A 26,999-nucleotide genomic window follows, 5' to 3' on the forward strand; every position below is an offset into this window, starting at 1 on the left:
GAATGAAAAATGGCAGTATGGTGTCGAGGGCACAGCGAGGCGTGCGAGCATAGAGAAGGTAGAAGGGACTGTAGCCTGTTGTCTCATGTTGCGCTGTGTTATATGCATGCGTAATGAACGGTAGAACGCCATCCCACTCCTTATGGTCTGCAGCGACGTACATAGCCAACATGGTGGTAAGCGTCCTATTAGTTCGTTCTACCACACCGTTCGTTTGGGGATGATATGGCGTGGAGTGGCGAAAACTGCAGGCGCTGAGGCGAAGAAGTTCTTCGACAATGTCCGCTGTGAATTGGCGTCCACGGTCACTAATGATGACTGCAGGAGGGCCGTGCCGAAGAATGACGAGTCGAAGTAAGAAATTTGATACTTCAGACGCAGTAGCGGATGGTATCGCGGCTGTCTCACAGTAGCGGGTTAAATAATCAACGCACACAAGAATCCATCGGTTTCCTTTATAGGACCGTGGAAAAGGTCCAAGAAGGTCAATGCCAACTTGCTCAAACGGGGCTGTTGGAGGTGTGACTGGCTGCAGTTTTCCATGTGGGCCTGAAGTCGACAGCTTAAAGCGCTGACATTGCACACAGCTGGCTACATATCGCTTGATCGTTGAACGCATCTTCGGCCAGTAAAATCGCTGCTGTGTGCGGTGGAGTGTTCGGGCCACTCCCAGGTGACCAGACGTGGCATCATCATGCGTCATTTCTAGAACTGTGATACGTAGGCTTTCCGGAACGACAAGAAGCATACGTGCTCCCCCAGAGGCGAAATTTTTCTTGTAAAGCACTCCTTCGCGAATGCTAAATGTGTTCTTCATAAGATCGTTGGCGGAATCAAACAGTGAAGTTAATGTTTTGTCTTTGCGTTGCTCGGTTCGGAAAACTCTGAGATCGGGGAAAGTTTGTGCAATTGGAGCCAAATATTCATCGAAATTGTCTGAGTCATTATCAGTCGTTTGAAGCGGCAAACGCGAAAGACAGTCAGCATCTGAGTGTTTACGGCCGCTTTTGTGCACCACAGTAAAATTAAACTCTTGTAGGCGTAAAGCCCATCGAGCGAGCCGCCCACAGGGGTCACGAAGACTCACGAGCCAGCAAAGGGAATGGTGGTCGGTCACAATCGTGAAAGCATTCCCGTACAGATAGGAACGAAAGCGCTGTACAGCGAAAACAACGGCTAGACATTCTTGCTTCGTAACCGTGTAATTTCTTTCACATTTACTCAACGAGCGGCTGGCATACGCTATCACGTGCTGATCGCGTCCATGGCGTTGTATAAGTACAGCGCCGATACCGATACCACTTGCGTCAGTGTGTACTTCAATTGGAGCTGATGGGCAGAAGTGGCGGAGGATTGGGCCCGAGGTCAAAAGAAACTTCAGATGACGGAAAGCTGAGTCACATTCGCTGGTCCAATTGAATGGTGTATCTTTATGCAGTAGACTCGTAAGTGGGTAAGCGATGTCTGCAAACCTTGGTATAAAGCGTCGAAAGTACGAGCATAGCCCCAAAAAACTCTGCAGCTCTTTTACTGACTTGGGCACGGTAAAAGTTTTGACGGCTTCAATTTTCTTGGGATATGGTCGAACACCTTCTTTGTCAACTAAGTGACCAAGGACAATTGTTTCACGATCGCCAAAATGACATTTCTTTGCATTCAGTACAAGACCAGCTCGTTCCATGCAATTAAGTACGATATCCAGACGGCTGTTGTGCTCACTAAATGTTTTGCCAAATATTACTACGTCGTCCAAATAACATAAACAAATTTGCCACTTTAGTCCACGTAGAATTGTATCCATGAACCGCTCGAATGTTGCAGGTGCATTACATAATCCAAAAGGCATAACGTTAAATTCGTAAAGTCCGTCTGGTGTTACGAATGCCGTTTTTTCTTTGTCTGCAATGTGCATGGGAATTTGCCAGTAACCGGATCTCAAGTCAATAGAGGAAAAGTATGAAGCTGAGTGCAGACAGTCAATTGCGTCATCTATACGTGGAAGCGGGTAGACATCTTTCTTTGTGACTGAATTTAAACGGCGGTAGTCATCACAAAACCTCCATGTGCCATCTTTCTTTTTAACAAGGATAACTGGAGCTGCCCAAGGACTACAGGACTCTCGAATAATGCCGCGCTTTAGCATGTCTTGAACTTGCTCATCTATTACCTTACGTTCAGTTGCTGAGACTCGATAGGGCTTCTGACGTATTGGAGGGGCGGACCCTGTGTTGATCGTGTGATGAATACGACTGGTAGGCAGTGGCATTGAGTCATCCTTGGCAAAGTCGAACACTGTCACGTGTTTCAGTAGTAGTTCCACGAGAATACGACGCTCAGTTGTAGAAAGAGACTTACTAATCATAGCCGTAACTTGGGTATCCATGCCTGGTCGCACCTGCTGCTCAGTGACAGAGCTGTTTAACGCCGCGACGGAACCGGATATGCCTTCCTCTCAGCGGGCGAGTTTCAGGCCCCGAGGCAACACAGTTGGCTCTTCGGAGTGGTTCACTGTCCATAGGTGAGTGCGGCCTTTAGTCACGGTAATGACGCAACGAGGCACAAGGATACTCTTCTTAGAGCATGTGAATCTCGTAGGTTCTACTATAGCCTCAAAACATTCGCACTTGTTCCGAATAGAGAAAACCCGCACGAATGCTGCAGATAACGCTGGCACAATTGTGTCTTCTTCTACAGCAAATGCTCCAAATTCAGGTGTCGAGTCATCCACAAGAACCGAAAGTAGTTAAGGATTCAAAGCAATCTCTCCCGTACCACAGTCTAAAGTTGCACCACACTCTTGCAGAAAATCAATCCCAAGAATCACGTCATGCGTAGACCGAGGCAGTACTGCAAATTCTACTCTAAACTTGAGGCCGCCAATAACAACATCCGAAGCACACACACCAAGAGGAACTAAAGGTTCACCACCGACACCACGGAATAACACTGCACGGTCACCACTGAACATTACTTTTCTACCTAAACGATTCTTAAAACTCAAACTCATAACAGATACTGTAGCACCAGTGTCCACAAGAGCCATTGTTTTCACACCATCAACAAACATTTCCAATTTGTTCTTTAACATAAACACGGGCAGAGGTATGGACGTCATCGACTCGCCGGCGGCCTCACCTCCATCGGCCGCGCCCCCTAGTTTCCCGGAGGCGGAGGGGTAGAACGACGTCGAGGGGAAGGTGACCTGCGCGGGCGCTGGGGTGGCGGCGTCACACTACGATCAGATGCAGGAGATGAATTCCGCAAATGTGTCGAATGGTGTGAGTCCCCAGTAGGCATAGTCGGGGATCGTTGTTGTTCGGTGTGCAGCCGTCCGTGAATGTTCGCGTGGGGTCGGTAATCTTGTACAGTTGGAAAACGACGGCGGCAGTATCTAGCGATATGCCCCGCAATGCCACACCTGTAGCACACAGGTTGAGGGCGCCAGCGATCAGCATAAGAGTCCTCACTAACAAAGTCGCGACGTTGGTTGTAGCGAGGCTCTCGCTGCTGACGAACCACATTTTCAGAGTAGGCGGGCCTCTTTTCCATCGGCTGGTGGTCATAACGTTGAGTATAGCTGCGCTGATCGTCCATATGCGAAGCGCCGCTAGGTTGAACCCACGGAGTGGACAGGGCGGCAACATTTGCCTGCGGTGCATAACTCTGCCGCACATATTCTTCACTACAGATGGCGTCCCTAGATCTTGACAATTCCTCGCGTACAATCTCTCGTATCATATCAGCCATGGAAACTGAAGGACAGGCTTCAACACTGGCTACAGAGGTGACATTGGCCAGTCTTCCGAATTTAGGTGTAATTCGTCGCAGCTTGAGAGCCTCAAATGTTCTACAATGCTTTATAACATCAGCGGTGGTGCTCAGGTTCTCTTTGCTAAGAAAATTATAAACGTCTTCCGCTATTCCTTTCAGGAGGTGACCGACTTTGTCTTCTTCAAGCATAGTGGGGTTGACGAGTCTGCATAGCTTTAAGATAGCTTCGATATATGCAGTACAAGAATGTCTAGCCGTTGTTTTCGCTGTACAGCGCTTTCGTTCCTATCTGTATGGGAATGCTTTCACGATTGTGACCGACCACCATTCCCTTTGCTGGCTCGTGAGTCTTCGTGACCCCTGTGGGCGGCTCGCTCGATGGGCTTTACGCCTACAAAGTTTAATTTTACTGTGGTGCACAAAAGCGGCCGTAAACACTCAGATGCTGACTGTCTTCAGCCATGTCTGATGGCATTGGTGGTAGGCCAGCAAGTCTACGGCTTCTTCGGTAGATGAAACGCTCCGTGGTCGCTACCCAGCACCTCCACCAAGATGTTACGTACTTTGTACGCGATGTTACGTACTTTGTACGCACGGGGGGTTTATTTACAGGGATCTGTACAAAGAGGACTGCGACGAAGCGTACAAGCGTTCCTCTGCCCTTGCTCTTTCTTCTTCTTCACCGATCTACCCGACCGCTCTTTTTCATCTTCCGTCGACGTTCTACGAAGGCGCGTGACAATATTATTACGAGCCACGTCTTATTTCCCGTAGTGGGAGCGTCGGAAGGCTTGATTTTCGCCAGTACCAGGCGCCTCTTCGTCCTGCTTTTTATGCCGCATAGCCGATTCTTTTTTTCATCGCTTTCTGGGTTTCACAATGTTAAAATTACGCAATAAGTGGACAAAAGAGACGAAGAATAAAGAAAGAAATGTAACAACTGAACACCTAGGAATGTTTCATCAAGCAACAATTTAGGGCCTCAACCGTAGTGAGGATATACCGACGTAACATTAGAGTCAACATCACGTCCATTGAAACTTTGAATTCAAAATTGGTTTTTGGACAGCCATCGCACGTATGAGTTGTAAGCGTTAGCTGATAATAGTGCTCTAAAGAGAGTGAAGATGGTCATGAAACGCGAATGATGGGGGGATGCAAAGACTTTCACATCTATAGTAGTTCAATTTAGGAACACCAATGTCCTCAAGAAATGACTCTGCGACAACTTGCCATATAGTGTTTGCGCGCAAGCGCTTGCCCTCACTAACAGCTTATAAGGACTGAAAGGTTGGTTAGACAGAGCTATTAGGACCATCTTCATTTATTTTCTGGGAAGTAATTTTCATTTTATTCGCATTCTAGTCAAATTGAGGTACACTCACACTTCATCTGTCTGAGTGGTCAATTCTGAGCAGAATGTACTTCGTAATGTCTGTCACGAAATCGCAACTGGTGACCTGGACGCCTTTTTTTTTTTCACTTATCCCCACAAATTTTGGCGAGCTAAATTATCTCTTTCTTAAATACCTTATTTTTGTGAGCATTTCGCTCTTTCTTCAGGGTCTTCGGGCCATCGTCACATAAGAAGCTAGTATTTTTTTTCTGTTTCTCTCTTGTGATACTAATACAGAATGGTCAACCGTGCGGTCCCAGCCAAGGCTGCTGGTTTTCGATGGAGGTGAAAAGCAAGTAGCCCGTTCGGACGTCAGTGCGCGTTATAGAACCCCAGATAGTCGAAAATTTGGAAGCCAACCATTACTATTTCTCTCATAGCCTGAGTCGCTTTGGGAAGTTAAACTCCATAAACCAAACGAAACTGAGGTATTTATCTTCATAAACTGATACAATGCTTCCAGAGGTGCGGTAGTGGATAGTGCCGATTAGTTCAGGTTGCCCAGAATTCTTAGGAATTGTGAGACATCAAATAGCCCATGATTTTTCTGTATTTCTTCTTTATTGAGATGTTTTATGGAGCCCTTGAACTTGAGAGCTGCAGACGAACGCCAATTCCGCTGATCAACGCTGCTAGTCATGCAGTATTTTATTAGCATTGCCAACTCCTCGTGCTTACCCCTAACCCTTCGTTCGTCTTCACCAATGATCCGCATAAATATGTTGCTTCCTTTTCACACATGTCATGTCATGCTCACTCAGCCCCTTTCCCTAACTTAACTAGCGGAATCAGCACCATAAGAATACCATTTCAGAGTGTGCAGTGACATGCAAACTGCAGTCCAGTATTCGCTGACTTTAGTAGATCGCATCGCTTCTCGGGCTGAAAAATATCAGCTCAGTGTGTGTGCGTGTAGGCATGTATGCATAGGCATGTCGTTCCGCAGACAAAAACACATTAATTCTGTCGGACAGTTCGCAAACAAAAATGCCGGCAGAATACCTGCACTGCGCAAACGCCTCTCTTACTTTCCACATCGATTCTGGGCCCGACACAAAAAAAATGTCCTGAGCGTAAAACGCTTCAACTGTTAATATCGCTTTATGCGTGAATCAATGGATGTTTGCTAACCACGTCATCATTTGGTGCTTGCACGTTGTCTAGGGCGCCACGTCTGCGTGCTGGCAAATCTAGCAGGGACTGAAAAACAAAACGAAAGGAAAAGGTGGCGTCCATTACAGCAGAAAAGGTAGGCTGAACTGCTTCGTCTTAATAAGCCAGCGGAAAGCAAATAATTGTAATATGTGAGTGAGTCTATGGAAGTGTTCATGCTCGCGTCAGTTCACTCTGTCCAAGTCAGCGGCCTTGTAAAGAGATTGCGAAGTTGTTCTGAGCTGTACACTCACGTAAACAACGCATGCGTCAAAGTAAACTAAGCGGTTTGAAAGTGTCGCAGTTTTGACGGCGCTGCTCGCTGCCTCGTCTTTCAATCAAATGCAATGGCGAGGTATAATCTTTGTTATCTGGATCTCACGCTGCTTGTGCAAGTAGACTAAGATTTTACCGGCTAAATTGTGCTGCTTACTTACTGACGCGTTTTCGTTTTTGCGGATAAGGCTACAGTTTCCTGGTAATCGCATACTAAAATCGTCCCACGATTGTAGATACACGCTTCCCTTCTGTCTGTAGCTTGTGCTTTCACCCATTCCTGCAAACGACGAAGTAGAATCATTTCATTCCTTCTTCGATGGTGAATAATCTGGGGGCAACCGCCACCGTTTCTCCCGTCAGCTGAGAATTAGCATGCAGTGTGCCAACGATGGCTTTAATAATGCGCCTTTCAGCTCTTCTACCTTCGCTACAGGTTAATCGAAGAGTAGCGCCAGTCGCCATGGTCGTTTGTACTGTACATACACCTTCTTCCGTCAATTCCAGCGTATGCATGCTGATGATGCCGCGCTTTGGTGTGGTCTTTTTTTTTTTTTTTTAATTCATGCCTTAGAGTAAGAACACACAGAACCAAAAAGTTTATTGCCCTGGCCAGTCGCAGAGAGCTACTGTCCTAGCGTGTACTGCTTCGTTTAATCACAGCCCTATTCTGTCTGGCCACAACAGACTGAAATCACTGCCAACACCGTATTTGCAAGTTATCTACTTCAGCATGTATTAACACAATCATCCCAATTCAGAGATTTGATGGGTAACACGGCCCCATGCTACGTGAAATCCTCTCATGTTTGAGTGTAGATCAAAGTAGTGACAGAAATCTCTCTAAAAGAACTTTTCTTGGAATATTTGTGTCAGGCACTAAAGAACAAATGCGTTTAATTTGATTTCGTTTTTGTAGTTTTCATGTTCCCAAGCGACTCAGGCTCTGAGAGACGCCAAAGTACACTGGAGGTCTCCAGAAATCGTGTGTGGTACGTGTAAAGGGGGGGGGGGGGGGGTGTAGGCGCGTGCGCGCTGCTTGAGGCCCAGCTTGTTGCTTTATATGCCCTGCCCCTGTGGACTGTGAAGATCCCTACATTATGCGCTACAATTTAGTTCCATACAAGCGAAATGCATCGCTCAAATCATTGATGTAAATGTAAATAACCAGTAGCCGTTGTGGACAACAAACGCACTTTGTTTTTTCAAACTGGCTTTCATTTCCCGATTCCCTCAACGTAAACAAAATGAAAAAGAAATGCTAAAGTTAAGCACTTGCCCAGCCGATATAGGTCTCGTCGAGTTACAGGAGACAAACTCCACACCTTTAGCTCTGCAAGATTGAGAAAAAAAAAAAAGAAAAAGAAATAGTGGGGCGGCTTCATCAGTCTTCATCCGGGAATCTGATTATTTTTGCGCAAATGTGTGCTTTCTGGATTCTTGTTCAGCTAACCGGGCAGTAGGTGTTGTTAGCATAAAGAATATGGTGCGCTCCACTTCTCGTCACATTTTTTCGTGCACTCTTATGTGTACGACGGGTCTCATAAAGAGGGGGTAAAAAAATACAGAATGCGTGAATAATAAATTCTTTGTGTTAAAGAGTGGAAATTGATCGTTTTCTTGCTTATTGCTTCCCAATATATAGTATGCGACTGCAATGGCAATAAATGCCGCAAGAAGCATACAAAGAAAACGATAGTACAAGAAGTATTTCAAACTTCGTTAAAGTCCACCTCTAAGTTTTCTAAAGCGGTCTATAAATTTTCTCACAGAAAAGTACGCCTTGGTGCACATTTCGAAACTAACGACCCTTCAACTATTCTCCGCGTCCAGCCTTGCTTTCGGCAATTTAAGAGTCGTAGAAATGTAACCTGATTGATCGAATCAGCCAGGCACCTCTGAATAATAGAGCGCGCAGAAAGGGCAGTTTAGGTTCTTTTCCTCTCGTTGTTTTTTGCTAAAATTATAATAAATTACAATAATTTTTATTTTCCTAGAAGTTCTGCTTTTTTTCCCTGAGCAGTGGCATTCCTCTATTTTCTTTTTGTTTTCGAGGTAAGAAAGTGTCAGCTGTTTAGGTCCGAATCCAACGGCATCAAAACATCCGTCTGTAGCCGCTCCATGTGGAAGCTGTTTTTATTGAAATTAGACATCCCGGGGTATTCTTTGTGTTGTCAATAAAGTGCGGCTATGTAGAAACACAATTTCCTCATTGCCTACCCCACCGAATTTTATGCGTTGTATACTGAAAAAGAAAAGGGTGTAGAGCTTGCGGAGAAAATTTTCTTCGAGGTAATTTCTTCACTACACACGATAGAACCCTTCTTTACCTTAGTGTCTTATATTAAAAGCCTAAAAGCATTCTGTAATTCGGCCACCATTAGCGTTCTTGTGCGCAGAAAGCTACCGACTAACTTACCAAACTGAGTCCAGGGTAGAACGAGAGAAAAAATATGGCTAAACAGTAAGAAAGAGCACTGAACAAGGGTTGAGACGAAGACAAATCCCCTTGTCGAAACGTTGGCTTGGCTTGCGAACTGAGGCTCCCTCTGAGCTCTTTTCAGAACTCTTATTAAGCTGCAGCCACACATGTGCATTTTAAGAAAAAACATAGATACCTGTTACTTTGAATTACAAATTGCCCCGCCGGGGTGGTGCAGTGGTAAGACGCCCGACCACTGTGCCGGAGTTCCCGGGTTCGAACCCGACCACGGCGGCTGCGTTTCGATGGAGGCGAAACGAAGAGGCGTCGTGTGCTGTGCGATGTCAGCGCACGTTAAAGATCCCCAGGTGGTCGAAATTACTCCGTAGCCCTCCACTACGGCTCCTCTTTCTCTCTTTCCACTTTCATTCCCACCTTCCTCCCTTCCCTTACGGCGCGGTTCGGGTGTCCACAGAGCAAGTGTGACAGTTACTGCGCCTTTCCCTTCCTGTGAACCAATTTAATTTTAATTAATTGAATTACAAATTCAAATGTCGTGTTTCAGGTCGGTATAGCACTAAGCTCTCAGAAGAATATTACGCTTTTGCGCCTGCTTTATCTCGTGCTCACTTCATTACCTTTTTTTTTCATTGATGCTTGCTTCCAGGCTGAATGGCAGTAATTTATTTTTTTTTTATCTCGCCGGGACCTTAGATGCTCCAGAGGTAGGTACGTTTCTTAAACACACACTGAAAATTCTTTCAGGCGCTTTTATCCAGAGCAGCTCGGGTAGTAAACGGTGTCATTCCTGTACAAACAGCTGCAAAGCGAAATTTCGCCTGTCTGTCGGCTTACCGCCCAGAAAGAGCCATTCACGCTTCAGCAAGAATGTTGGGCTCCCGTCCCTTGGAATCTCTAGTCCTGAAAGTATTCAGTGTCGCCTCGCGCCACATATTGTAGTCTGTTTTTAAAAACTCCGGCGTGGGCAGCGCCTCCAACAGCGCAGCCCCCCCCCCCCCCCCCCCCCTTCCCATGTTCGTAAAAACAAAGGCACCCTTCTCCGGGTGACGGGCTAGCCCGTGTTTACGCATTCTGACTGCGGCTACGTGCACTTTCAACGCTTTCCTCTTCCTCCACCACGCTGTCTGCCTCCTCGCACCCCCCCCCCCCGCGTCTCTTTCCCGTCTTTCTCCAAAACCTAAAACCGTTTAAAGAACGATAAAAAGGCAGAAAAAAAAGACAGGATGCGCCTAGTGCGTGGGGAAACAACGTGCTGAAAGCAACAAAAGGTTGTGGTCCCGGCAGAGTCGAGACCACAGCCCCTGTTGAAGAGAGAGAAAAAAGAAAAATGTGAAGGGTGTGGGGAAAGAGTTGGCAGTGAGAAGCGACGAGAGCCGGAGTCACGTGTCAACGGTGTTTTTTCCCTCTCTTCCCCTCCTCCTCCCTCGCAGTCTCGGTCGCCGGAGTTTCTGGACCGGACCCCGGCGGCGCGTCGGCGGCGTCGAAGGAACGAGAGGCACGCGCGCGGAGTCTAGCGCCAGACGCCACGGAGCGCGCACGCCGACTGAGCACGACTTTCGCGAGGTGCAGCTGCAGTAGTGTCGGCCGCGCGAGAAGCCAACTGCGGCCGCTGACACAGACGGCCTGCGTTCATCGTGAACGAAGAACGCTTCTCTTTCTGTGTCCCTTTCGCTCGCTGATGGACAGGCCGCGGTCTGGCGGCAGCTTCTGATGTCATCAGTTCGCACTACGGCGGAACTGAGTGAACAGTCAGTATGAGTTGGTGGCACGACCGACGGAGGATGGACCCGACGTCCTACCGGGCCCTGCTCTGCTTCTGCCTCGCGGCGCATCTAGTCTTGGGGAGCCTGCGTGTCGCACGAGCATTGGAGGCGAGGTGAGTTGGGCTCCTCCGTACTAATTAAAGAACTCACTGTTTTGTTTTGTAGCCACAGACCTGCGGCCACCATGGACATGTTCACTGCGTCGATGGTTGTAAGAGATATATAACTCATACTTCAAAGAAAAAATATTCACTCACCGTACAGCTTCTATTAAAATGCTGCAGATTAACTTTCCTATAGGCCGCCTCAGAGCAGTCTTGTCCATCGCAGTGCCAATTAAGGTGGAAATGGGTAAAAGCCGCGTCAAAGAGGTCTTTAGAAATATTGCATTTCCAACGTCATGAGCCCGTTATAGGACACGCTACATTTTTGCGCCTTTTCAATGCGGAGCTATTTATTTGGTTTCTGCGGTATCCCGACATTTGTCTTATGCCCGTTTTCAACAAAGAATGTCTTCCAGTTGTTTTAGGCGAGAGGAATAGCACTATGTGGTGCATATTGAAAGTTTTCGGCACTTGCTTTCCGTTACAGCGTTCCTTACAACTGCGGATTCATTTCACTTCATGTTCTGTATAATGCAATCGTCGACGCGCTACTTTGCAACGAACGTCTCGTTAAGAGAGAAGCCTCGATGTTATACAAAACCTGTTGTGGTTGCATACAGGAATGGCATTGGGGGATATCGTAATACTTAGTGCATTACACACTCGCAGTGGCTGTAACTGTTTTTTTTTTTTCACGCGAACGTAATCACCTGATATGGCTTTCTTGCACCCTCTTTCTTCTTAAAAAAAAAAGGTATAGGATTTGCGCATCATCTCCACTCAAATATAATGCACAGATTGCATTTGTACGACTGAAAAGGCACAAAATCCTCCCAGGTAAAATATTTCAGCAAACTATGTTTCCGGATCACACTGTACTGTCTATGAACGGCAATACAGTAGCGCTGCGGACAGAGGCCGTGCTCTTGAGCCCGCTTGCCTTATTTCCTGTCAAACAAGAGCTGTTGCTAAACCGAGGGTCTCGAAAACCCCACCGAAAAAAAAAAATTGGCAAGAGGCCGCGCTTATTTTAATGTAATTTAATAGCACTCAGCGTATGTACATAGTCAGTGAAAAAACAAAAATATACATATGTGTTTCCTTAGAATAATTCTATGCGCTGTCCAAGCATCCGGCGTCACTTCTCTGTTCAGTTAAGCGTCTGAATCAGTTGTCCTACGAGAGCTCTCAACACAGGCGCTTTGTATGATCCTTATATAGCGACATCATCGGGCCTGCAATAAATGTCGGTCATTGACTGGTACTCTACGGCGGCAGCTAAAGGCCGATAATGTCCTCTTCAGACTAGCTGTCGACAGCAAGCGGCGGATATCGAGGGTACAGTGCGATCTTATAGGAAAACAAGAGTGGCTCGCTTTTTTCTCATTCACGTATAAGCCACTATTTACCAAACCCGATTTGGCTTTCTTGCCAACAGATATGTTTTAACTGGGTTAACTTTCAATAACCATCTGCATCAGAAATACTGAACATTTCAGTTGTCAATATTAACTGTATACAGCGAGAATGACAGCGTAAAAGCAAAAGAAACGCTGAAATTTAAACTACAACAAGCTGGAAAGCGAGACCAACAAGCAAAAGCATGCACCGAAAGAGTGTGGTATTGCAGAACGATGCATTCGAGCAGCTGAAGCGGCCGAGAACTTGTGTCCGCCAACTCTCCTTTCATCCGATGGGTTGCCTGTACGGCGTGCGTGCTCTGCGGAGGAGACATTGTATCCGATGAACGTAAAAAGTGAGAAGGAGGCCTCATGCACAACTTTATCCATACTAATTGATGTTGATAACATATCGTTTGTTGTACATAGAACCAAGATCTAAATTATTTGGCAGCTGCAGCTTCACAAAATAGTTTCGGTTCGGTTCCACATTTGCAGCATAGAGAGAAATGAACTGCATACGCCTTCGCACACGTTTTCTAATCAGTACGAATAGATTGCTTGCACCTAAAGAAAAAAAAAACAGTAAACTGAACCAAATATTGCAACTACGAGAGCAGATGCAACCAAAACAAGTCACCAATGGAAGGTGATACATCTGTCGTCTGTCAAAACCTAGATAAATACACCTAATCGCTGCCTGTAGCAAGGTGTGACATATGCCCAATCAAGCTTTATAAATGCAAAGAAAATTTACTAGCATGTTGTAGAAACTCAGTCGGGTTAAGTTCAAGAGAAATTTCTACAATAACTTTTAGCATGCGGAACATAGGCAAAGACGTTGAAATAGCTTCACATTATTTCATTGTAATTACCTTCTGTTCATGTCATTAAGTCATCAAACACTACTAGGACAATGAATAGTCGTTTTTCCGAAAATAGGGTATACGTAAGCAATGGTGTAGTCCTTATGCGAAATAAAATAAAGTAATAAAGAAGAAAAACTAAGTGTAAGTTCAGTAAGGATAAAGTACTTTAGTAAAGATGTGTATTGCATACCAATGGTATACTTTACACAATATTTGCTTTACAGCGCAACATTTAAAATTGGATTTAATTAAGAGCTGCCTCTCTTTTAATTGTAAATATTCAGTTACCATCGCAATCGAAAGCCTAAGGGAGACAAGTGTCTGAGCAAAAACATGATCCGGTCTACTGAAAATGAGTTAAACCAGGAGACGATCGGCAACCTCTGTCAGATGGTAACGATACTAAGCCGACTGGTTTGCCAAGCAGAGATAGAGACGTTTTTCTCGAGCACCTGTCCCGTCGGCTTTTGATCGCGCAGTACATGCTAGAACATTCACCGTAGTCGGGCAACTTCATCACTGGTACAGTATGTGTCATTGATCCGGCGACGCAGTGGCGGCTCTGCCCTCAGAAAGAATAACAAAATCAAGCGCGGAGCACAATAGACGCGGGCCAGCTACTTCAGCGTCAACACTGCTCGACGCCTTCAAAAATTCAAGCAAAGTTTCCGAGCTGTCAATGGATTACTTATTGACGACCAGTATTCGCGATGGAAATATCAAGCTCACGGTGTGAATGCGGGGGCTAGCCTACTTTTGAAGGAAGGGAACGCATTAAAATTGATCTCTACAGGCAATGCGGACACATAGCGATATGCAGCATGCTTACTTTTTCTTTCCTTATTCCTCCAATTTCCTACATTTAAAACCCATAACACTTGTCATGGGTGACTGTGAAGAAGGCTCTAACAGGGTTTGTTTACTATCAAAGAAAGCTGCTAGAAGAATTAAGAGAAGTCTGCATTTTCCATGCTTTCCGATTGTGATGAAGCTGGCGTTTCATTCAGCAGAGACTACGTATGAAAAAAAAAACGAAGCGAACTAAGATTGAGCTAGGGCGCTCTGTTTAGTGACGTTGTGGCTACAACGATCCCCCATTTTGTTCGCTATTTTAGAACCAGGCCTCCCTCTTTTTTTGTCGATGTTATTTTTGTCACGGCGCTCTGAACGCCCGCAGATTCTTCATTATGGGTCCATGACGGGTAGGTAGCCACCTTCGTTCATGTTACGAAGTGAAGCCAGTGCTAATAGTCAGTTAACTATTTGCTCATACAGCACGGCATTATCACTCAAGGATTAGCAGCAGGCACTTGCAAGTACCCAGAAGTAAAAATAAAACCTCAGTTAGATACCACATCACTGCAGTGAGTGTAAAGAATGCAAATGAAAACAATTAGAGTTTATCTTAGATGTCTCTAAAGAGGATAATTGCGAAAGCCTGCCCTTCATCTCCTATCTTTTGCCTCTCATCGTTTGCCTCTTATCGGTGTTCTTTTCAGTGCTACATATAATTATGGTTGGTTTGCAGGAAAGGGAAGGCGCAGTATCTGTCACATGTTTTCCGGCAAGTGTGAGTCTGAACGGTACAGCATCGCTTCTGTCACGTGGCGTTCCGTGGCGCGCGTTCAAGTGGGATAGAAGATGGCAGGAACGCTATAGACAAGGACATATCTCACAGATTCTCGCGGAATATGACAGATCTCGCATACAGATCTCGCCCACAAATCTCGCGCACGAGATTTCGTTCCATAAGTCTAGAAATGCTTTGGCCTTGAAAAGTCGAAGCCTAACTTTGAAACAGCCACGTTTATTGGCAGAGGCAATCAAAGCGCGATCGAAAGAAGAAAGGAGAAAGCTGATTTCGTCGACATCACTACCAGAAAATGAATGTCTTAGAAAGATTCGTGTTGGTACAGATTGCAATTAGAATCCTTGTACAATTTTCGAAACCAACCTTCATCCCAAATGTTTCTTTTTTGGTGTGTGCGTGTGTGTGTTGCTATGTCTGGCCTTATAATAACGCAGTGTGGACACTCAATGAATATGCTATAGTGAAATCTATCATTTGGCAATTGGTACTCGTCTCGTTATCTTGGTGCCTTACTTAATTTCGGATCGTTAACGCAGCGTCAGCTTTCATCCTAAACAAACTGCCTCTTCAGATTGCTTCTACTGCCTGAACATACTGGCACAATAAAAAGGAAACAAGCTTTTGCATTTAAAAATAGACAGATATGACGGTAACTACGTAATACTAGGGCCATTGTCTTAGTCGTACGGACTCATATTCACAGTATACGCTGAGGCCAACTTCTGCGATTCTCTAGAATGACGTTGCAAATGATGTTCCGGACTCTAACCTTAACAAAAGGGGGATAATGCTTCTTTCGGAACCCTGGAGCGGCGGGAAGATTTGACAAATGATTTCGAGTAAACGAGCTAAAAAGTAGCTTATATCGTTTTAAACATATTGTTGTCCGCATTTTGCTTTCCTTGTGGGGAGGGGGGTGGGGTGATGCATGACGCATCAACGCGCAGAGCTCTCGAATGGCTGAGGTATACCCCGCCCATTGCTTTCCATGGATTTTTCAATTTAACATCGTGTCTGTAGTACCGACCAATCGCGGTAACCGCGACTGCCTTTAACTATCAACGTTTCTTTTTTTTTTTTTTTTGCTACATTCACGAAGGAAAGGAAGCGAAGGAACCGAACGGCCCGGTTGCTCCCCTCGTGAGGCTCCCTTCGCAGGCCAGCATTGTGGTCTCTATGTGTGACGTGCGTCTGGCCAGCATTGCTGGGCACTCGTTTTTGTTGTGCGGCAAAGACCGGAAGTCATTTCCAGAAGCGGTTGGGCGAAGATTCACGCACCAGCAGAAACCGAGCGAGCCATCTCCTGGCTCGCTTCGCTCCTGAACCTCCGCCGCGGCTCTTGAATGAATAATGCTTTTTGCTAAATTCAGTGCCTCCAGTGCCCCCACGTTCGAGAGAGTCAGAAAGAAAGGGAGAGCGAGCAACCGCTTGAGTGCCGCAACCCGTTGTGACATGAAGTTTCGTCCCAGAGACGTCTGAAAAGGGATCACACCACGGACGAAAAGTATGAGCAAAGCTGACGACACCTCCTCTGGTTGCTTTCCTGTCTGTTTGCTTTATTGTAACACCTTTTTTTTTTTTACGATAGAAGCTCACTCTTCTCCATCTTCGTTTACCTTTACCGTTATTTTCTTTAATTATCCGAGGACGCCCGCCTTTGGTTTTTTGGACAAGCGTGCCGCTGCTGTCGCCGGTTATTTCTACCTCGTAGTAACTTAGCGGAAACACCTGGGAGACGCGTCCAATGCTTTCGCGCATAACCTGCGTGGTAGCGAAAGACCGCAACACGCCGGGCTGTTGGCGACGCCTTCTAAGATCTACGCGTGAGGCAAGATTTATAACCCCGCTGTGTCAGGAGTGCCAACTGAAGGACAACAGAAAACCAAACAAAGAAAGGTCAGGCAGCGAATGTTGTGAAGCGAGTGTTGAAGGGTCAAAGCTCAACCGTTACCAATGTGAACTTCACGAGGCAGGCAAGGGAGTGCGCAACAGCTTCAAAGTACAACTGCCTGCGCACGCAACGTTCGTTCCTCCTGTTCCGTCTAGCTGCTCCTGTAGTCACTCTGCTTTCTCTTCTCACCCCCAGCCCTCGTTTTGAAGTATTGCTCAAGACATTCTGTGCGAAGACTAATGAGTTCTCGTATTTCTGGCATATTGGCTACGCATGAGCCCGTACTAGGTCACCGTTGCAGCGCGCTGCCGTTGAGGGCATCGTCGGTTTTCACGAAAAGTATTTCCACACGCGCCACTCCTCGCTTGGACGCCGTCTTATGCTATAATTAGCAACCAAGTAAATGTTTTATTACATCACCTTTACGTAACACTGGTGGTCCCAGGAACGCGCCGTTTTGACGTCTTTGACGTTTGGGCCCACTCCCGCAGATAACAAATACACAAGTATAGGAAGTAAAATGTGAATACAAAATTTTAAACCGCATTGTGTTTATCCTAAATTTTAGAGATAGTGTAGTGCCAGGCTCAGAAATAGAACGGCGCGAGCAAAAAATGTACGTTTCACCAGCATGGTGACGCTGAGGAAGGCATGCTTCGCTTAGCCGCAATCAAAAAGATGAGTTCACTTCTCTTAATTTTCAAGTTTTCGGGTGAATTTGAGCGAAAAAAAATGGTTTACTTTCATTGGCATCATGCCATCGAAACAGGGGAACCTTTCTGCTCCTCATTACGTCATCGCTTGTGCCCGGTTCTGACTCAAAGCAAGCAGAGGGAATGTACTGATCCTATTTGTATCCAGCATCCTTTCTTGGCACAAATGTTTAAGACAGCTGATGAATCCCAGTGACAGCAACTACTTTGTTACGGTGCTTCGGAAGCTGCGGCGAACAGTAACAACGAGCTTTAGCGAGAGCGAAGGGGGGGGGGGGGGGATCGTTTGCGGTGCGTTATTATCTGCCCTGACGCTTCGAGTTATTCAGTTGCTTCTTGGCATACAGGGCCTACAGCGCTGCCTGTCAGTGACTGACGCAGACTAACGACGCCGCTGTCTCTTAGTCGTCCCTACACGTGCACGCTGCTGACTCGCTGGGAGCGTTCTCGGAAGTATTTTGTTACTGACAAGCAAACACCCCTTGTACTTTTCATAATTCTTCAAGAATGCTGGGATTTAGAAAAAAAAAAGCGAAAGAGAAATTCTAGACGGTTCTTGCAGTACTGAAGGAGGCACTTGACGTGAAGCTGAGGGGATTCGTGGGCCGTACGTGAAAGGCCATGTGAACAATGATGGGCAATATATATTTTGTAGGGCACTGCTCGATACGGTACGGCAATATGCGGTACGGTGTGGCCTGATAGGGTGCGATACTGTAGTGCGGCATTGGTATGATACGGTATTGTATGCAATGGTTTGGTACGGTACGGTACGGTATGGTACGGTATGGTATTGTACTGTACGGTATGCTACGCAAGGGTATGGTATAGTATCGTATGGTATGGTGTCCATTAGGTTTCGTGTCCTGAAGATGCAAACGGTTCGCGAGAAACACTTTAGTGGTCGCGACCGGAAGGGAGCTGCTGGCGTCTCTCGATTTTGCCTCTTACAGCGGCTGGGATCGATCATGCGACCTTAGGGTCAGCAGCTGAATTTGAAACCTCCTAGCCACTGAAAAAGGTTGGTGATATGTGGAGTGAACGGTGAGTATATAAAATTACACGGAAATATGAGAACCTCGAAACTGCAGCACTAGAACGGATGCATCCTATTTAGATAGCCTTCGCGAATAGCGCATTACAATGTGGCGTGACTCTGGAAAACAACGACAATAAATTGATGAGCATAGTGACGGCCGTGTTATGGGTATTACCTCACCCAGAACCGCGCTCGGCTTCTGTCACTCATTAAGTAAGCACGTTTCACGTTTACAGCCTATAGCGAGCTCGCTCTTTAAGCATGGGATTGATGGTTCGCTGCCCCATTTACCCTTATTCCAACAACATATACATAATCACAAAATAAAATTAAAATGCATTTAAAGTTTCAATTTACGCTCTCTTCTGTAGGTACCTTTGCTTTGTTTTGCGACAGCTCGCCACCCACCCTGGACAAGCGTAGCTGTAGCAGTTACAGCGTCCTCCAGTTGTGCATCCGCAAATAAGCGCGCTGCATACATAGGATCCGTCAACAAAGCTCCAGCACACAAATGCGAGCAAAGAGGCACAAAATGCGCGTTACAGCGGATTTCGGTGTCTGGAATCCTCAGAATCTTAGATCCCAGGTGGTCGAAATTCCCGGAGCTCTCTACTACGGCGTCTCATAGCCTGAGTCGCTTTGGGACGTAAACCCTACAAACCAACCCTCAGAATCTTAGCAAATATTCTTGCTCTGGTGACGGCTTGCCGTATTCATTGTTTGTTTTTTGTTTTTTGTTTAGGCATTCATCCTTGAGACATTTTTTACTGCACGTAACGTGACTAGCAGCCATAGAACGTATAGCGTGCGAAAGCCCCGACAGAAAACGAGCATCGAATGCGCTATACTGCCAACAGCTTGCATCTGCCAAAACAGTCGCTTTTGACGGTATAATAATAACTCGTCCGTGACAAGTGCTTTTTTTTTTTCTGCTCAAAGCATGGCTCATGCAGAGGACAGGAACGAAAGCCGCTTGTATACCCATCTGCAGCCACAGCCGCGACAAGACCCGTGTAAACCTTTCTACCGCTAAGCAAAGAAGAACGCCTAACGGGATCGTAAATATTTTGTTCCGTGTTTTATGCCTGTTCCTCGACGCCTGCGTGCCGTGCGATGTGATTTATCAGCGGCACGTGTTACGTTTACTCAAGCGTCATTAGCAGAGTTATCAGTGGGCGAATAAGTGCGTCGCTATTTGAAGTTCTGGCTTGGCGTGGCGGTAAGCCGAAAATCGAAGCACCCCACAAAGCTGCCAAGCGATGAATCGGATAAGTTTTGTTTATCTACAAATAATTTGTTTTGGTGTTTCAACAAGTTTAAGCGCATTTAGTCGTTTTTTTTTTTGTGTGTGTGTGTGTGTTGCTCCAGAGACAGTGATGAATATGGCCAGTTAAGAAACGTGGTAAAAATTGTCCGGTAAGAAAACAGTGGGAAAAGCCTAGTCTGTTTGACGAGAATGCTCCTGATTTTTACTTGAGCCTTACCGCTCATCAGTAGGCTTTTGTTGACTTCGATTTCAGAGTTTAAGCGACCTATGCGAAGACGCTCTCAGATAAATTGAAGAAGGGTTTCACATGAGCTTTAATTTTTATTGCACTTGAAAGTTGAAGTCAATATAAAGGTGCACTGGGAAGAAACCACTGCCAGGTTAGGCAGTCTAGCGGTCATATATTCTAGACAAATGCGACATGCACTGGTTCTGCCATGAGTCAGCTTTAAATGAGCATTATTCTTTTGAACCGCTTTTCTACAAGTTGAAATATACGTTCACGTCGTCAATACGTCACGTGCATCGTTCTGGCGGCTGGTCCCACAGTGTTTCGAGTATTAAGAAACTAAGATTATATCGGCCGTCGGAACGTACAGTTTGGCTGCGTTAGTACCGATGCCGGAGCTATAGCTACAAAATAAATAATACGCGAACTTCAAACCACGTTTGTTGTGTGAGAAATTCGCTGTGGGCCCGTGATTTTGCACCAACATCAGCTGCTGTTTACATTACTCTGTCCTCCACTTAGGTCAGTATTGATTAGAACACTGACCATTATACACATTACACACATGAGACTCGACAAAACAGGGTCATGCCGTTTAAATAGGCCTCGCTGCAGCATAAGGCCAGAGTAAACATTTCTGTGCCTAAAAGTATATCTCCAGGTTCTACGAAATCTTAAATAGAAGGGTGTCAGTAGTTGTCGAAGGATACTTGTGCGTGTAAATCTGCTGCATAGTGTGTCCCTGAAGTTAAAGCGGTGGAATTAAAAGCTTCAAGAGGAACACGTAACGCTGAAAATTGTTATGTCGTTTCAAAATACTTGTACGAACATTACGAACTTTGGGAAAAAGTCAAAGCAGTACGTGTATGTTAACAATACAGCAGCGAAAAATATTAAATCACGGCTGATTTTGCTTGTGCAGGTAGTTTCCGAAATAACAAAGCAATAAATATTAGTGCCCAGAACAACACGATCGCCAAGCCCATTGCAATCTATGAGACGTTGTAGTGTCGCATCGCTTTTCCATGTGTTATGGGAGGACATGCGCCACTCTAAATTGATAGACGTGTTTTTTAGGCAGTGGCCACAATGTGACGCGCTCAGCTGCCCCAGACCATGCTAAATAATATAACTGAATGGCGAAAGGCCAAGACCGCTAGCTGGTGGCCTCGCGAGGCAGGCGTGGTAAGAACAATGAAAGGTTTGCTGCCTCTAATTGCGTGATCCTTGAACTCGTCATCCTGCACTGGCCACAGCGCCGTTCATCCTGACGTTCATCTGCTGGATGTTAATGAAATGATGAATCCATACTCATTTGCTGAAGTCCGCAAACCTTGACCTGCAGTTCACTGTTAGATATGATCATCTTCCAAATTAAATCCAAAAGTCTATCAGCATCACCAGCTTTCCAATGCTTTTTCTCAACTTAGAGAATAATTACTCCGGCATGATTTTCTGTATATCCGAGCAGGCATTAAGGCGAGTAAAGGACTCACACCGACCTTACCGTGCCCTGTAACAAAGACCTTACCTACTAATAGCTGACTGCGTGATTTAACTTACCCGTTAACGCTGTCGCGTCTCCTTGAGTGCGGAGACTTCTTAACTATTGACGTTCAAATCTTCGTTTCCAAATGGATATGTGCAATATAATCTTACGACTTCATGCATGGCGTTTCTTGTACATGACTCAAAGTGAGCTGCGCATAGCTTAAAATATTGAGGAGACAAGGAATTACAATACGTGTTGAGAACACGATCGTGTTGAATATTGCGGTCCACTCGTCACTGATTCTCTTTACCAGTCATTGCTGCTCGCTGGATGCGCTGAGCCTTTTAATCGTCTAGCATATATTCCATCTTCAGCGACATACATTTGCAGTCCACTTCTCCACTTGAAAGAATTTTTACTGTAGTAGACATGACCGAAGTTATTTCCGGCTTCATTTCAGCCTGATACACGCAGCTGCCTCGACACGTCTGCGCACAACGAAGCGTAGCTGTCAGCACGGACCGCTGAGCCCGACACCGTGCTCGGTCATATCACGTGACCGGAGCACCTGCCAGGTTGGCTACTTAACGTTGTCTCCTGACATGGCACACCACGCCGAGCAATGAGCACTCCGTCATGTCATGTAACCTTGTGACGTTACCACTTCTCGGTTGATTAGTGAGTTTATGACTAACCACGACATGTCTTCCTGTCTTTCTGTGGCTAAGCAGGCCTTAGCCACAGAAAGATGAGATGAGATGTACCTGAGTGTAGAAGAGAAGGAGTGGTGAAGAGGAAGTGTTTTCAGATTCTTATTACAGTTGGTAGTGTGCGCGTGTGTTGTGTATATTCTCTTGTGTTTGTGTTTGTCGCGCCACATTTCTGAATACGATGCAGCACCAACTAGCCCCTCAAGCCGTTATTCTAAGCAGGCCTTCTTTTTTTTGGGGGGGTCAGCAGGCTTCTGATTACCTCGTACCCAAAACGTGTCTTCGTCTTAGTAATATAAAACACGGATTAGCCAAATTTAGCCGCAAATGGGGTTTCTCTTTCCGTTTTCAGCTACATATTAAATTTAAATTTTGCCTGCCAGATCTCCGGAAAAACAGCTCCTCCATAACATCATAATATCGTGACCTCCATGTCTCAAATGTATTGACAGAAATAAGTCAGCACCAATGTAGCTGTACAGCTCAAGACACGAGCCGATTTGAGGCACCAGGGACACGTTCCATGTCCGCATACATTTAGAATATCAAAAAATAACCAATGCACTGAATGAAAGCGAGATATCCAATCGGGTCTAATTTTCTAATAAGTACCTGAAGGCATTTCATGCCTCGGAGTCAACAACCATGCTGGAAATCCAGAATGCAGTGCCTTGAAACATGCACCACCACGACATGCCTGCGGGAACCGCACTCAACGGTCGACGCAGTGTCAGTGAAGATTGACTGGGATTACTCAACACGAAGCGCAAAATTAAGAGAAATACATTAAAACTGCATAACCTAATATCATTTCTTACTCGCACAATGATAAGCATTCAATAATGCTTCTTAAAAAAAAGTGCTCAGTGTAAAACACGCTTCCAAAGAGATACAAAATTCGAACCACGCATGTCGGCAAGCACAAGAATAGGCTTGAACAACAGGTGCTTTGCTCAGCTCTTTTTTTTTTCTTGTATTTCAATAGCAGTAGGGGTCAGTGATCTCTGGTAGCCTTCTCCCTCTTCGGCACTATAGAAACACAGCCGCAGCCACCGTCTGACATCTAGGACCACCCATAGTGTGTCAGTCGGATTTATCTGGAGCTACCACTCCAAATCTTGTGTTCTTAATGACGGCCGCAATAACCTCCCTCAAGCTCCCCCCTCCCCTGTCGGCATCCTTCCTTCCGCTAAGTTTAAGGCTTCCACAGCCTTTACCCTTGCTCCGCTGCAACCGCTGTCACTGCCGTGAGCCCACGTGAGCGTACAGGGCATTCCCCAAATAAAAGCGGCAGCGTGGCTGACGTACCATCTGGAAGCATCGTTCCGGCACAAGCAGACAAGCGGTCGCGCAGCAGACGAACTCAAGGGGAGAGACAATGAACCTAGCAACGGCCGCGCCGACTGCGTCAGATGAAGCCGATGAGGGGAACCTGCCAAAGCGCTGGGTACCCGCACAGAGCAACCGTAAATAACACCTCCGAGGAGATCCCCGTGCCTGGTATCTTTTTCATTAACTCGTGACTGCGGTGAGCCCCTAAAAACCGTATCATCACCGCCGTGTTGAGGGACTGGTTCGATTTCTTCATTTTTTTCTCGTCTTGTTCTCTGCGCAAGTCGAGAAGCTCCCAGTAGGGACAGAAATAAGCTATCCTGGTGAGCTACTCAGATGAGTGACAAGAACAGCTTGCAATGACAAGGCGAAACTTACGGCACGGACGACGACGTCGGAATCAATGTATGACCCTAAAAAAAAGTTGCACGCCATTCTGTTCACTTGAAATAGATTCAGATGGTTCCGTTACTGCCCGCCGTACCGCCTTCCTGTTCGGCACTAAAAGGAAGCTTGCAGAAGACGCCTGGCCCCGCACTCGTGCCTTGAACTGTGATGTATTAAATAAAAAGACATCTCAACATCCCATTTCGAAAGACGTAACGGAGTTGGCAAGTCTCTTTCAATTAGGCTTTGTCACATGGTCTCATGACGTCACAGTGGCCGACTACCATTCAGCGCCTGACCATGTGACCTGCCCACTTCCAGATGCCAGAGCTTCCTCTGGATATTTCGCTTAAAACACAGACAAAGCCAAATCTTCTGGACGACCGGCCCTTAAAAGGATGTCGCCTGAGAAAGCGCTTCCGTGATGTACAGTCATCAACAATATGAGAGGGAACAAAGTTCGGGCGTTGATCTACTTATTACTCCATATTTATGTGTAACAAACGCAGTTCTTTTCTGTTTTTCAATTTTTATACCTAGCTTTCCTGTAGATGTTTAATATCCAAAGGTCATCCTGATATTGTAATAGAGAAATACTGACAGTATTTCCAACTTTGTGCAAGAAGTGTGTTCACTGTCATATAGACCGTGACTGTACATATGTCATCTACTGAAAAGGAACTATAAAGTGTACAGCTGCTTGATTGAGTCTTTCTGAGTAACTCGATAGGTTCTTTGTTTCTGTAATAACGTTTAATGTGTCACGCGTACCGGGGCGTTGCTGAAGTACATTAGAACCGAACTCGCGATTTGGCCGTCTCTGCAGTATAAGTTTTTCGATAGTTAGACTGCGAGCACGCTCGCTTTGCTCCTTACACAGCGCAGATTATTTATTAACAGCATCAGGAACACGGAACAAATGTGCACATGCAATTCAAAAATTGCATGTGCAATTTTGAGCAATTTTGACACTTGAGCTCCGCCACAAGGGTATGGCGCGATGCAGCCTACAACCCTCCTTAATCACACACACACACACACACACACACACACACACACACACACACACACACACACACACACACACACACACACACACACACACACACACACACACACACACACACACACACACACACACACACACACACACACACACACACACACACACACACACACACACACACACACACACACACACACACACACACACACACACACACACACACACACACACACACACACACACACACACGCGCGCGCGCACACACGCACATGCACACGCACACACACACACACACACACACACACACACACACACACACACTTATTAGTTTAAAGTCGTAAAATGCCGCTTTACGTGAAAGAACACATGGCAAACACAGCAACCCACGCTTGTTGCCTCTGCGTACAAGCGGCGCCTACGGAGGCACAACGGAAAAGTTTTGGCATGGACACCGCTGGCATTTTTAACATTTTGTAGCGAAAGCTACACTGCGGTAGGTTTTCAAGCCGTCGGCGTGACTACGTGTTACCATGGTTCCGTAGACAAAGAAGAAATGAAGGAGAAAAGATGAAGTAAAAAAAAACAAGAAGAAAAAGAGGAAGAAGAAGAAAGTGGAGAAAAAGAAGTAAAAGAAGAAGACAGATAACTCGGTATTTGGTAGAGACGAACGACAACAGCGAGTTGCTAAGACAACGTTCGTTCGAACGTTGTGACGGCGGTGTGCCCCGGAGGTCGACGTAGAGACAATGTCATACCATTAGAAGTCTTCTACACCCGACTGAGCATGGTCAACGACGAGAGGCAAAGGGTGCTCACACGTGAAGTTATTCCCCTATGGCATAAATAAACCTTAAACTATAGAGTTAACTACTATGGGCAAAAGTCATGTCTCTACATTGAAGCCGAACCTAAACGTAACAATGCAGATTGCTTTCGCGTAACTGCAGGTTTAACCAGAATCTAAGCCACAGCTACTTTTTTGTTGATTAAGCAAAATACTTTTGATGTTTCAATCATTTGAGACATGGCAATGTTTCGTTTCATATTATATTATCATCATCATCGTCTTCAGCTTGAATGCCCCCACTGCAGTAGGGCAATGACTTCTCCCATATCTGTTTAATTACCTGTCATGTCTTCATTCATTTTCGTGCCACGTGTGACGTCACGTTCTACGTCATCATTGTGTCATGTTTTAAATTCCCACTTGGCTGCGACGTCACGACCCTCTCGTCCAGTCAGGATTTACGCAGCACTACACGACCCGGGTTTCCACCGAACGGGAGACTTACAGCTGTCGCTTTAAAAGAACAACACGTTGATTCGTGTTTAGGCTGGAAGGTCCTAGCGTGAGGTTCTAAAAAAAAAAGCTGGCTTGAAATAAAGCCAAAGCCACCCTCCGCTTGTAGACCATAAAGTAATATACAGTAAAAAGAGAGGACATTCCAGGAGGCCCCTATTACCGACCTGTGCGTTCAGTGCACCTAGCGGAGGCGAAGAAGAGCACCACAGCCTACATCAGTATCAATGATATAGCGCACCTACATAAAAATATCGGACACGAAGTCGTTTTTAAAGAAAACGTAATGTAAAGCCAATGTCACCGTGCAGGGCGCAGGCCACAACTTCGCATGCGCCTCTCCTTCTTCCTTTCATCCGTCTTCTTCTCGCCGTCTTCTGAATCTTCCTGCTTCCCGTCTTCTTCTTTTCTTCTTCTTCTTGCTGCCTTCCGAATATGTTTGCTTCATTTGACCGGCTTCTTCTTCTTTAAATAAACAGCTTTATCACCTGTAATTATTAGTAATGAATATTTCGCTTACACACTAGGTTTAATCAAGCTAAATCATCAGCAATTGTTTTCTTTGAGCAACGTCTTCTGGTGGAGGTGTCGAACCCCACGCTAGGACGTCTTGCTGTTAATGTTGCTCTGTGTCTTTCCGCTCTTGATAGTTATGTTGCTCTATGTATACATGGTGAACGGCGCTGAGAACGCTGGGAGAATAATTTGGTGAGACCTTGGCGACCATAATCTTCTGACTAATCTTAAGAATGAAAAAGCGAACCACACAAAGGGCCGACAGCTGAAGCGACTTATTCCTTACAGTGGAATGGGGCACCCAATAAAAGACGAATTGGAGGCTGTTGCCCATCCCGAAGAGGTTTACATG

General features: G+C 45.9%; 1 protein-coding gene across 3 annotated transcripts in view; it reads left to right on the plus strand.

The window, feature by feature from the left end:
- Positions 1 to 10,490: 10,490 nt before the first annotated feature.
- LOC146186889 (glycine receptor subunit alpha-2-like) overlaps positions 10,491 to 26,999 on the plus strand; it is a 149,611-nt gene continuing 133,102 nt past the window's right edge. The window contains exon 1 of one of the 3 annotated variants that reach the window (XM_084607485.1): positions 10,491 to 10,914. In XM_084607485.1, coding sequence (XP_084463611.1) covers positions 10,793 to 10,914 — 122 coding nt within the window. In that variant the 5' untranslated portion in view covers positions 10,491 to 10,792. The remainder of the gene's footprint in view (positions 10,915 to 26,999) is intronic. The other 2 variants (XM_084607483.1, XM_084607484.1) reach the window with 2 other exon arrangements.

The sequence above is a fragment of the Amblyomma maculatum genome, chromosome 6, assembly GCF_055883805.1.
Source record: "Amblyomma maculatum isolate TAMU_Amacu chromosome 6, ASM5588380v1, whole genome shotgun sequence".
Lineage (NCBI taxonomy): Eukaryota > Metazoa > Arthropoda > Arachnida > Ixodida > Ixodidae > Amblyomma > Amblyomma maculatum.